A 14,165-nucleotide genomic window follows, 5' to 3' on the forward strand; every position below is an offset into this window, starting at 1 on the left:
GACAAGTCTGCTGGTTTTACATTAAGTTTTGTAGGCATTTTACTAAAAATAAAAACTTCTTCAAAACGAAAGTTTGCATTAAGTGGAAAGATGACTGTTAAATTTACAAGATTTTTAATGTGTAGTTTGAAAAAGTGGTAAAAAGAAAAGTAACACCCACTGCATTAGACCTTAAAGGCTGACTGTTTATCCTAATGAGTTGACAGTTGCATTTTACCAGACAGTTTAGTTCCCATGCTTAACGGAATTGGTTTTGATCATACGGCTTATTTTCAAGGAGGACTTGCTTCTTCCGTTGTAATTATATAAAATACTTATAGAACCAACTTATGGTACAGCCTATTTAATATATACCTTTTTTTAACTGTGATGGCTAAAAACTTGTTGATAATGCATTTATTTTATAAAACTTATTTTTTGATTAAGAAATCAAGTAATTTTATTTAAATCTAAAAAATAAATCATTTGTGTTTGTGGGATTCCAGAAATAAAAATTAAGAGTTTAATGTCTAAAAGACGATAGCTGAAGAACAAATACTAGCAAGTGTCAAGAAAATTTAGTGAAGCAAATGCTTTTTAATAGTTTGCATCTAACATTGCATGGATCCTATACGGATACTATACTATTTACCAGGGCGATTTGAGCGTATCGTATCAGCCAATCTAACAAATCCAAGGTCGTCACAATGCACAATCTCAGGCACGTAGACGTAACGCCCGAGAAAGCCAGAAATAACTTTCCTAATAAAGTTAGCCTCACGGTGAGCGAAACTTTTTTCCTGTACTTCCTTTTGTTTGTTTACCGTTGTTAACTGTTTGGACTCACCCATACATTTTGGAAATTTTCTGAATCGGATCACCTTGCGTTCCTGTAAAAAATCAAGAGAACTGAAATTTCTCATATAAAAAATAAGTAGATAACGTTATACAAAAAAATTCATAAAAAAAGCTTAGCTTTCAAAGAATACATCATTTTTATAATTTCTTTTCATAATATGTTACAACAGTTTAAAGATTTGGGTGAAACTCTTATCAACATTCTTTTTTAATTATGTAAATTATATAAATCATCATTTTACTGTCATTTACTGTAATCATTTTACTGTCCTAATTCTGCAGAAGTATATGTAAAAAATTTCTAATACTTAAGACGTACACATATTTGTTAAAAAAATAGTATGTACTGTTATGTATTTTGACTTTTAATTAATCAATTCTTTTAAAATGTTTTATAAACGATTTATAAGTTTGACCCTTCCGTAAAACACAAGTGAGAATAAACGTGTTTGGATATAACCCTGGCATAATTCTGCCGTTGACTAGAGTGGCTGACTGACCCTCTTTCATTGTAAGCAGATTCATCCCAAAAAACAGAAATAATTAAAAAGATGTAAAAATCAATAAAATCCAATGTTACAGTTATTACAAATATTCTGTCAATTTTTCAGAACGATGGAAAAAATAGTGTTTTAGAAATTCATTGCTAAAGGGAGGTCTTTTAACATAAATGGTTATGGAAACGACAAAAAAATCTCTTAGTTAATGTCATGTAGCTCTGTCAGAAGTAATACAAAGGTTAAAAAACTATGCATTACAAAGGCTGGATGTTAAGAAAGATGTTAGAAACGAAAGTTGTAGAATTACAGCGTAGTTGAGTCAATAATTTAGTGCAAAATTGAGAGGACTATGTTCTTTTTTAAGATAAACGCATACACGTATAATATAATGCATCAGGAATACTGCATATTATTATGTCATAAAGACACTTATTACACTTACTTATTGTAATATAAGTAATTACTTATAATAGGTTACCGATAATCGTTGTTACATATCAACACAATCGTGCATTCGTTCTAAATAAAAAATTTCTTTTATACATTGCATGTAGTTTGCAATTTAACGAGGGTAGACAAATTAGTTTTTCCTCTATTTCTGATGTCATAAATTTTACTATTTTGTATCGAAATAAGTAGTCTCCTACAATCTTGACTTAATGTTTTTTATAATAAATTCGAACTTTTTAAGTAACAGTAACAATTACTCTTATGATACTCTTAAAAATATACCTTAAATTTGATCATTACATTACAATCCAAGTCATATTCATGAAAAAATTTTTAAAATATTTTTCATATACTCTAAAATATTATCTAGCATTTCTTTGGTTTTAATCAAAGTAGCTATACCATGAACTCTTTGCTGAAAGTAATCAATTTCATATGCTTCTCCTTTAATCTACTCCCTAATTAGAAAGTCAAAAGTAATACCAGCACTTGCCATTCTTTTTAACATAACATTAGAGATTTTGCTATTTCATGGTTCAAAATACTTTAAATTATTTTAGTGGTTTCATATTTCGTGATAGAATTAACTCTACCATCTACACTTGCACAATAATTTACTAACTCTTCATAAGTAATGTAGGAACAAACTAATTTTTGTAATAATTTAACATCGATAATAACATCATGAGCCTGTTTGGTAAATTCTTTGAGCAAATCTACAGCTAGCATAGTTGATTTCTAACCATTTATTTTTTAACTAGGTAATTACTTTTTGAATAATGGCAACGTATTACTGAAACAAAAAATGGTTTGCCAAAACCTTTGTACCCAGCACAGCTCTTCTAGTTTTATGAGCAACCTTGTTATGTCAAAAACGGTAGTTGTGAATGGCTAGAATATAAGATTTACTAGTATTTTTCAGGAATTTCATAAGTTGATGCAAAACATCTACAACGGGTGATGCAGATACTTGTACGCTTTGACGAAAGAAATCACCACCCTCATTTTTTAATCCATTCACCACGGACACCCATGGATTAATTGATTTTGATGTTTTAATCTAATCGTTAAATACTGATGTCTGGTATATTGCATCCAATTGCAGAATGTTATGTATGAACAATATTCATGTAAGAACAATATTCATGTGTATATTTACCAGTATGCAGTAATACTCACACAAATTTTTTTTTGAGTTGGTACGGCAGCATAAATCCTACACATTAGTATAGACATAGCCTTAGTCCCTTTCACCTCCCCCCCCGTAGATGCGAACGAACCTCTTTATTTCTATGGACTTCACTATTGCGTCGTAGTAGTTCAAGTAGTGTGATAATTACGTTAAATGCGTCTCGCATATCGCCCTTGATATGTCCAAAGCTGATGTCATCCTTAATTTAGATTTTGTTGTTAGCTCAAATTTTTGTGGTAGAGTGATGTTTGTATTGTGTTGTTTGCATTGTGAAAGAAAATTAGTAGTAAATGCTTTATTCCTATTTTTTCTACGAATCGTTTTTAATGTATTTTCAGTGCATGCACTTAATGTTTGTTAGTGCTCTTCCCTCCCGTACAATAATCATGCACCTCTGCAAAAACATTTTTTTTATTTTTTGTAGTATGTTGGTTACATATTCGTCATTTACTGTAGCGAAAAAGTAGTTGATAACAATATCACAGTGACATACATTTAACATTTCTCCTATTTATGTCAGTTGACTCTAGATAACTGCGAAAGTGAAGCTATGCATATATACAAAATCTTTTAATTATTTTTTGGGAAGATTTGACAAAGTTAGTACATAATATATCTATGAAGATTTTTTTATCAAATTTGTAAATATTTTACGTTTTTCAAACGAATGTATTAGAATTAGTCAACAGAAGATATAAGTCACACAAGAAGATGGATAAATTACGAAATTTAAATTTATTTTAAGCTTAAGTCAGCTCAGAGCCAGGAGCCCCTACTTACCGTATATTCGAATGTCTCAAACAGTATTCAAAAGTCATTTTACAAAAACATACAGAGAAAATCTATAAAAAATACAATCATTTATTCTCAGGATAAGGTACTTACACCAAGGCAAAATTGAGCAATAAGATGCATTCACACACAACTTCTATTTTTTGTAAAACTAGAACAGTTCCATTTGCACCAAAGAATAAAGTATTAGATAAGTTGGACGGACTAGAAAAAGACAAAACTTCCGAACAAATTCAAGTAAGTGAATAGACAACACCAATCGTTTCTGTTATAAAGTCAGATCAGTTAGTAAAAATCAGTGGCGATTTCAAAATAACAATTAATAAAAATATAACAGCTCAAAGGTATCCATTACCAAAACCAGAACATTTAATCGCAAATTTAACCAGTGCAATCTTCTACAGTAAAATTGATCCAAACAAGGCTTATGAACAAGTAGAATTAGACAAGTTTTTAAAAAAAATTTTAGTAACAAATACTCACAAAGGGTTATATAAATATAAAAATTTACCGTACGGTATCTTTGGCACCTGGATTGTTTTAAAGTCAAATGGAACAAACTTTTGCAAAATTACTTTATGTATGGGTTTTTCAAGACGGTACAGTTGTAAATAGATAAACAATAAAAAAAATTGTTGAATATACTAGCAATATACTTAAAATATTAAGTGAATTTGGATTAAAGCTGAAAAAAACAAAAGTAGATTTATTTAAAAGAAAAATATTGTAGGATATTGAGGTTTCAGAATACATAAAGAAGGAGTACACACATTAAAAAATAAAGTTGATACCATAGAAAAGGCTGCTTCACCGTTAAAGTTGAAAGAAGTACAGGATTTTTTAGGCATAACAAATTATTATAATTAATTCATAAGCGATACTGCAAAAAAATCATAACCTTTATACGAATGCTTACAAAAAAAAAAACGGTTCCTGTGGACGGAGGAGTACGAGAAGGCTCGCCAATTAGCAAAAAATAAACTTAAATTCAATAAATTATTGATAAATTATGATTTCAAAAAGAAGTACCATTAACATGTGATGCGTCATCACGTTCTCTTAGCAATAATCTCGCACATGACCCCTGGAGGAGATCGGCAAGTGCCCGGCAAGTACCCGCCAATTTTCTGTCATTTACCCACTAAGGGCCCGCCAATTGCCTTTAAAGTACCCACTAAGTTCTTTCCAAGTGCCCACCAAGTACTCGTGATAAGGAAAAAAGATAAAAAAAATTTGTGGATTACAACGAATCTTGATGTTTTTAACTCCTTAAAATATGCGGCACTAATTTTTTTTTACACACTTCGGGCTCAGCTTGCAGTCCAATGTGTTTTCTTTCAGCCTATCGCTAAATCTATAAAACCTCATAGCTTCAGATTTTATGAAGATTAGCATTGATAATAATATTTAAATAAAAGAACCTTGTGAGTTTCAGTTAAAGTGCTTATCTTTATTAATACTTTTTAAAACCTGTAAGTCCAAAATTTCATGGAAAGTAAGATACTTTCTATTTAACAATGGCTCTTGTGTACATTTTTTTGTAAGCCATTACTTGTTTACTATTATTTTTACTAAATCTTGAAAAATATTCATAAATACTATACTAGTTTGCAAGCAGAATGTTTCCTTAACATAATTTCTTGTGTATAGAAGTGTGCATGTATATATAGTCATATACTGTCTTCTCACTACTGTGAATGTAATGCACACGTAGCCAAGTTACTATTATTATTTTAATGATGTAATTCTCAATGATCATTTGAATGAAACTAAAACCGGGGGGTTAAGGTATTCTTTATAATAAAAAAAGAAATTTTCTTAAATAGGGATAAAACTTTCTGAATTTAAAAACTTTTGGAATCCCTCTGTTTTAGTGTAACCATCCTGATGGTTGCACCTATAAGACAATCTAATGCTTCCAAACAGCCTTTTGTTGAACAACAACCTATGTAAATGGCGTCTTTTGAGACGTAGTGAAGTACGTCTTTTGCGACATCGTAAATGACGTCATGAATGACATATTTTGCGGTGTCACAAATGACGTCATGATTGACGTCATAAGTTGACATAGGGACCTCTACGCCATTTATCTTATATCTTATTTTTTCAAGTAAGTGGTAGATGGCCTTGTTCATCAATACAGTATTTGTTACTGGTTTATTTCCATCTGCTTCGACCAATCTTTCATAAATGTGTGAAGAACTCCTGGATGGTAAAAGACACACATCTTAGCGTTGAATAGAAATACGAATTTCATTACTGTTACCATATGTTGACGATGCATACGCTGATGAGCATAAATCTCATAGTGCGCAATAGATTTATCAAATGCAACTGGAGACTAAATACTTAAAATCTTGTCCGTTTTGCATACAACAAAAAAGTATCCAACTTATTCTTCACCAGGGTTTCTTATTTTTAGACCAAGATTTTTTATAAAGTGTATGTTTTGATGAGCTAGTTTTTGACGCGTTGGCTGTTTTCTTAGATGTCTCGATCCTTTGATGGACTGTTTTCTCTGACGTCTCAACAGTTTGAGAGCTCGTTGTTGACTGAGTGCTGAAGCGTATATTGAGCTGCTTCTATAATTTGTTTGATTATAAAATAATACCCATTATGAAGAGGGTTTTATAAGCAATCTTACAGTAATGACTTCGCCACGAAAATTAACTAAATAACCATCCTGATCTACCATACGTAGTTGTAAATGATCAATGATATGTCCAATGATCGAAAAATAAATTATTTGTGAAGAAACTTCAATAATTTTATATTCCGGTGGTTAAGCTGGAAAGAATTCATGAATCATGTGCACTTTCTTGCCATTTACGTAAGCTCCAATCGTGATGTTACATTCAACTCTTGATACGTTTATCTTTAGAATAGCTACAGGTAAGCCTAAAATACGAGTGGTATTATTGTTTAAAACTCAGTGAGTAAAACCTAATAGACAGCCTCTAGAATGCTCAGGTCTAAAATCAATGGTAGGGCTACACTTAATAACACTTCGAAGCGTATTGTTGTTTGGCGTAATATCAGGAGTTATGTTTTGAGGTTATGATACCTCAATTAAAAATGACCTTATATCTTCGATCTCATAACTACTGGTTGGTAATACAACAACTTGAATGTAACATAAAATTTATTACAATTTCCATAAATATTTGGAATTGAGTTGAATGACAAAAGTACTACTAAGTCAAGAACGTAGCTGTGTTTTGACGATAATTCAATAGGTAGAAAATACTGTGCTTCTTAAACAGAAGAAGTACCAGAGAGGTTTAGTGTTTATGTTCCTTCCATCGTTGTCAAAGTATAACTAAGAGGTCTCGCTCCACGTAAGAAAGTTACATTGGTTTTTAAAGAAATTTTAAGGACAAATGGCCGTAGTTGTAAGAGTCAAATTTTCGTTTACGCTAATGATTATATCTTACCTTATTAACTTTAAGATATAATATTGAGTCGATAGGTGGCTGCAGATCTCCAAAACTGTCAAAATATACCATATTATTACCACATTTTCGATAAGCCATCCAGTGAGTTCCAGGTCCATTCTTATCATCAAGATTTACTACAGCTGTTTTAGCCGTGGCCCGTCAGCCGGTGAGTTGTTTTTTGTGAATACTCCGAAAAAATGAGAAATTTATGAGATTTTAGAATATTTTATTGCTCATACTCTTCATCAGTAATATGAGCTTTGTATACGCTATTATAAAAATCTTGTTTGGTTGGTAACTTTTTTCCCTCTTGTTTTTCAAAAGAGGATATACAATCATACGGAAATATGCTTCCTTAATTTGTTTAATTTATATTATAGTTATCTTTATTGAAAAATGTACTTTCGATAATTTTCAATTCATTTGAATATGATGACAGTTTGTTAAGAGATAAAGCCATAAATTTGAAGGAATCTATAGATCGTAGATTAATATCAGTTTCTGCAACATATTTTTGAAAGGAAATGTACTTTTCTTCTGTCTGTGGTAAGAGTTGAACTCTTCCTAAGATATTAATAGCTAGTTCTTTTATAAACAAATGAGAATCATAGCCCCTTATGTTATAAAAAATTATAGGTATCATTTGTAAATCATCATAATTCATGTTACACTTGTAATGCGCAAGACCTCGACATCGGCAATAGAAAACAATTTTTTTGTTTGGTTTATGAAATAATAATAATTTTTACAGTAAAAAAAATATACGTACCTTCCAGTCAGATGACAATGATCTCTTACTTTGTTGTCAACTAAGAAAATGGTTACATATGTAAAATAAAGAAAGTTGATCATACATGACCTTTTCTACTGTTGTCAAATCAATCATCTTGATAGGACTTTAATACAATTCTTCCAGTTTTAAAGCAAAAAGATAAAAAATATTTTCTAACAGTTTAGCAGACATATCATCATTATTTTCATCACTTTATCAATAAGTTTTATACTGTGATTTCCTATCAGCATAACTGCATTTGATAAAACATCTAATACTGTACGCTACATTATTTTGATACGCACGTTTGTTTTCAACAGATTCTTATGAACATTAAAAGTCTACATAAACAACAAAAGGTACTCAGTTTTTGTATGTAAAATTTTCAAACTTAAGTATGTGCTAATTTTTCTCTTTTTTAGGTAGAGAAATTTTGCAACTATTCATATTTCTGCCATCTTCTTCATGTGCTTTCAATTTATCTTTAGATCAAAAGTAGTGAAGGCATGGGTCACATACGTTTGTGGCATGCAGATGTTTAGACAACTGTTTGTGTATTAAACGTGACGAATTTCTAATCCAAACATAAAGATATTATGCTCTGTAGTTAAATCGTCCTCCATATTAATTTTATCATCGTTATCCTCGTTATCAATATAGAAACTTTTAATAAGTAAAAGGTTAACATGATTTTCTTTGGTTTGCTGATAAATTACTAGGATAAACATTAAAAGTATCATCTTTCTTTTTAAGAAAGTGTCAATAAACCGGAACATTATATATTTTTTCAAATTTATAAATTTTTTTAAGGTCAACAGGGAATTCAATATTATTGAAATTTAGCTCGTTTTTGTATCTTCTATGACTTCAGACGCAATTTGCATTTTTGTTGATCCAATGCAATACTAATAAAGTAGTCCATTTAAAACATTGATTGTCAGCGTTAACAATATTCACTCAAGCATTTTATTTTCAATGTAGTCTAGTGAGTCTATAAATGGGCTACCTCACATAGAATTTAATTTATTGCTGTTGATTTTTTATGAAGATAATTTATTACTGTCAACTAAATTTAGTACTGAACGTAAAAATCAGCCAGAGACGGCATCTTTAAGGCCATCCATACTTTGTTCAATTGGTTGTTGCACATTCTTATCGAACCAATCGTCTAAATCAGTAGCTTGATAAATACATTGTGATTTTGTGTAAAAGAATTTTATATCTGTATGTGTAATGCTATCTTTTACTGTAACAAATTCAGATGACAACACTCTGTTAACTTTCAGCACTTTATGTTCGCTAAGAGATTGTTGCATTCAGGTGAAACACTGCTTCTTTTCGTCTTTAAAAAAATTTCTCAAATCTAAATGTTTTAAGTCAACAATCAATGCTGTCATAATTCGTCCATCGAAAGCACTACAAACATCTTCAAGACTTAATGTTTTATTGTTTTTAGCAACTGGAAGTGTTGTTAACGATATAACTGCTGCTGTGGATGCTCCTGCAGCTATACTTTTACATTAAACGTATTTTGCGAATTTACTTTCAAATTTGCTAGTTGACGCCATTTCTATATTATTTTCCGGTACAAACACTTAGGGTAACACTACTGCTACTGCTACTGCTACTGCTACTGCTACCGCTCCAGCTACCACTACCGTTACCGCTACCGCTTCCACTACCACTACCGTTATAACTACCGCTACCGCTACTGCTACTCCCGGGTGGGGTTTTCGCTACTTTCTCCATACCAGGGGCTTCCCCGCGTGGTGGATGGAGGCATCCTCTAAAGACATGAGGTGACGATGGGCAGCTGGGGTTGCTCTCTGGTGGTGGTCGGGCGCGTGGGTAGAAGGGCGTGTGTGGCATTGGCATGTGTATCTGTGGTGGTGTGGACGGAAGACTAGTGCCCCTTGTCTTCACTGGTGTGGATTCATGGGCCGGCTCTGCTTGTGCTCCTTGTTCTTCGCTTTTTGCTGCCGGCGTGGGTGGCACTCCATTGCTTGATGCGGGCCAACAAAAACTAGCACCCGTCGTGTATAGAAGTGAGCAGCGGTTAAAACCTTCTTCTCAGATACATGCACCACACTCTCACTAAACAAACACAGGGATACTTACGGATTGTTCCGGGTTACGTGTGGTGGGTCCTTTCCTGGGCTTGCTTTGGAAGCCTGGTGGCGGGTAAAGCCGGACGATGAGGCCCAGATAAGTCTGGGTAACCACATCTGACATGGCTGTACGCCTCATAAACAAAAAAGACATTGTGGGCCGACTAATCTAGGCTTACTCCCACTAAGGAGGCTATATGGCGGCACCTTAGTGCCTTACGCCAGCCCGTTTTGTTGGGTTGTCTGCGCGGTCGTGGGACTGTACACCTGCCGCTCGTCTCGCTGAAATGACCGTTGTGTACCAACATATACGTACATTACACACGAACACCATTCTTAGACTTGTTACTCAAGGCCAGGGCAGTCTTTGTAGGTGGGACTGAGGGAGAGTGGCGACCTACGGCTGGCCCCAGCAAGTAGCGGTTCTCTCTGGTAACAGAGAGGGCTGCTGCCCTGGTTTTAACCCTTTCCAAATACTCATTTCTAGAAAAAAGGGTAGTACTGGCGACGTACGGTAGTACGAAAAAGAATTGAAGTAACAAGATGTTACAAATGCCTGGGATATGGATACGTCTCAGGCAACTGTAGAGAAGAAAACAGATCAAAGCTTTGCTTCCAGTGTGGAAGCTCAAACCACCGGAAAAAAGAGTGTCCAGGCCCAGCACGATGCTTCCTTTGTCCAACGACGGACAACAAGTACAAAGCAGGCAGTGGGAGCTGCCCTTTATTCAAAAAAGCACTAGAAGAGGCCAGGGGTAAGGCCCAAGCAGGACGAAAATAAGGCAAAAAAGCCTTGAGGTGAAAGGCAGGGTAATGTGGACCCACGCTGCGCTGGGTACTTTTTTACCTATCAGCAAGGGAAAGCATCAAGCTTATAGTAGTGCCTGCTTGGTTAGCGGCCTACTACGGAGCGTTAGAAAGGGTGCTGGTACTCAGGGACCCTGAGTCCTTTTCAGGACTCGAGAGCATCAGCACCTCTAGCAAATGGTGGCGAGTTAGCTCGTTAATGCTGTGAGATGCGATGGTCTCTCTGGTGGCTCCACCCTGAAGTAATGCTAACGCGGTTTCGGGGTGGATCAAAAGCCACGTGGCATGGGGGGGGGCTCTTAGTGAGTATGGGTGGTCTAATAAAAAAAATCCACCGAATCCCACACTACCGCTGTCTCTGCGGTGTTCCTCAATGCATTTCCCCTCCCTCCACAAAAAAAAAAAAAAAAAAAAAAAAACTACTACTACTACTACTACTACTACTACTTGTTTCCCCTCCACGGTATGCGTAACCTTGTTGAAGACCGTACTAACTGCAGCCTAGGTCAGGTGAGGTAGCTTTAAACAGACAGCATACCACCCATGCATATATACAAGTAAGCTATGGTTATAACATTGTTTTAGTGTACAGGCATTACACTACTACTACACTAACACAGAGAAACTTACGAATTGTCCCGGTTTGTGGATGGCGTCACATTTTTCTGGCTGGCGTGGAAGGGCTGGCAACGGGTGATGCCGGGCGATAAGGCACGGATAATGCCAAGTAACCACATGTGATATGACAGCACTACTCGCAAACAAAAAGGACGTGGTGGGCTGACTAATCTAGGCGTTTTGTTACCAAGGAGGCTACATGGCAGCACTTTTAGTACAGTGTTTATGCCAGCTTGTTTCGTGCGTCATCTGCTCTGGTCGTGACATGGTATGAATGCCTTAAATTCCTGCAATACAGGGAAAAAAGAAGAGATATTTCGTTGGCATGTGCAAAAGAAAATTTTGAACACTGCCCTAAAGGAAATAGCATGGACAAAAAGAAACAGGAGTCCTAGAGAAATCTCTGAAAAACGGCAAAGAGTTGTGACCTCAAAAAAGAAAAGAACTAGTGATGGCAACAGGAAAGAGGTCCTTAGTCATCCTAGTCAAAGGAGTGTCCAGAAAAAAAGACAACACGATTACAAAAGTTCTGGTAAAGGTCAGAGAAGGACAAACCTTTGCCAAGGTACTTAAGTCCATGAGGATCTGGAAAAACAAAAAACAAAAAAAGAAAAGAAAAAAAAAAGAAAATACTTGGAAGAAAGACTATCGTGCAAGTATGTATACATGCACACATATGATAAAGTATAATAAAGTTGCAAATCATTTATATTTTCTCCACTTTTAGAGCTGTGAATATTGAGAAGTATGGATACTTAGCTCTTGCAAATCTCAACCAAGACTATTAGCCATGCAAATACCACGCCTTCAACATTGACTCTTTGTGTGCCATTAAAGATGTTTCTCCAACAAGGGATTGGATATTTTTTAAATTAAATTTGAAAAAATGTGCTTAGTTCAATACATAATGGTACATTACGTCACTAGGGCACAAAGTACAAATATGAGCGCCCGAAAGGTTTTTGGTGCCTGAGTCGCGTAGAATGTTTTTCTTACCGAGGGCACAAAGTGAAATTTTGTGCCCATGGGCACACTTTATGCGCAGTAAATCACTTTAGGCGCTAGGGCAGAAAAGTACCTGGGCCTGGAGGGTGCAAAAAACTTTTCTGCCTGTGAGCCCAAAGTGATTATAAGGGCGCAAAGTGTGGCCCAAGGTCGCAAAGCGGCAGTTGCACTTTGTGCCCATGGTAAGAAAAGGAATTTTTCCTATCTAAACCAGTGGACAGTGGGTGCTTAGGTACCCAAGTACAAAGTTATACTTTTATGAAATTATATGGCAAACAATATAATTTTGAGTATAACAATACTTTCTATGAAACAATATCTTGTACGAAGGTGGTGCAACTATCGTGATAATAAGTATACCAATACAATTAAAATATAGGCTGGCCAGTCCAAAACTGTGCACTTTCATCGAATCTTCCGGTTATTTTAGAACAACATTCTACTGCCTACGCTGATTACATCTGTAACGTCACGCTAACATCTATCAGGTGCGATCCTACACTTATTTCTCATTTATATTTAATACCCAAAATACAATTGTGTATAAAAAATTAAGAATAACCATCCTGTAGTGTAGTTTTCTTCAATAGGGTAGTATCATGTGCCAGTGAATGTCTCTTCAGGACATTCATCACTCATAGGTTTTTTAAAAGATATTATTCAAACGTCAAACGAATATTAAAATAACATAAATATTACCCACGAACATTGCCGCTCGTTTAACTGTACCGTTATTTTATACACAATACGTTTACAAAAATAGATATTTAATATGTAACCATATGAAAAAAATTACATCAAATGTCATTTATATGATTTGTAGGAATCTCTAAATTTTTTGGGTACAAAAGATTACGTTTAGAAAAACCTATCGAATTTTCAAATAGACCCACAAATTAAATTTTGAATGGATTTAGAAAGAGGGGACAAGGTATGCGTGGAAGCATGTATATGAGTACATCCACATAAGAAAAAGAATTGCTAGCTTTACTCTACACATTAGTGTTCCTGTCATTTCTCTGAACTTTTTGCCACAAACTATGTGAAGAACGTCCTTAAATAAAAAGAACACTTTAATCACGAATAAAAATTTTTGTAAGCATAAAATACAACAAAAATTAATTATTGTATCCATACAATACAAAAAAGTTTTTTTTATAATTTTTGAAAATTTTGAAAAATACGAAAGAATTGTAAAAAAAGTTATTTATCTATTGTAAAAGTAACAAATTAAATTCGTAGGAATAAATATTTATTAATGAATTGGAAGGGTGCTCTGCTAAAGTACACTAATTGCCTAGTTTTTTAAAAAAACATAAGAACCAAATTATTTTATTAAGTAAATTGTTTATTTATTTAATTTATAACTAAACCAAATGAATTACTGTACATTAAAAAAAAATTCCAGTGAAAAATAAGTTACAAACTGTAAGATAAGATAAAGTAATTGAGTTTCCTATGTTGGGCCTGCTCATAGTAGAGTAGGTAAGGGCCGTGGCCAGAAAGTAGGACGTCTGGGGTTCATATCTCTTCGGAAATTTTTTTTTTTTTTTTTTTTTTTTTTTTTTTTTTTTTTTTTTTTTTTTAGAATTGGTTAAAAAAAAAAGAAAGTAAATTCATAAAATTAAAAATGTGTGGCATGGTGTT

General features: G+C 34.0%; 1 protein-coding gene across 1 annotated transcript in view; it reads right to left on the reverse strand.

Annotated features, from left to right (window-relative positions):
• Positions 1–623: 623 nt before the first annotated feature.
• Positions 624–14,165, reverse strand: part of LOC106637938 (uncharacterized) — a 290,005-nt gene continuing 276,463 nt past the window's right edge. The window contains exon 3 of the mRNA XM_014350916.2: positions 624–869. Within this exon, the coding sequence (XP_014206402.2) occupies positions 624–869 (246 nt within the window). The remainder of the gene's footprint in view (positions 870–14,165) is intronic.

The sequence above is a fragment of the Copidosoma floridanum genome, unplaced genomic scaffold, assembly GCF_036245765.1.
Source record: "Copidosoma floridanum isolate Cflo_tuat_1 unplaced genomic scaffold, Cflo_Japanese_pri ptg000034l, whole genome shotgun sequence".
Taxonomy (NCBI): Eukaryota; Metazoa; Arthropoda; class Insecta; order Hymenoptera; family Encyrtidae; genus Copidosoma; species Copidosoma floridanum.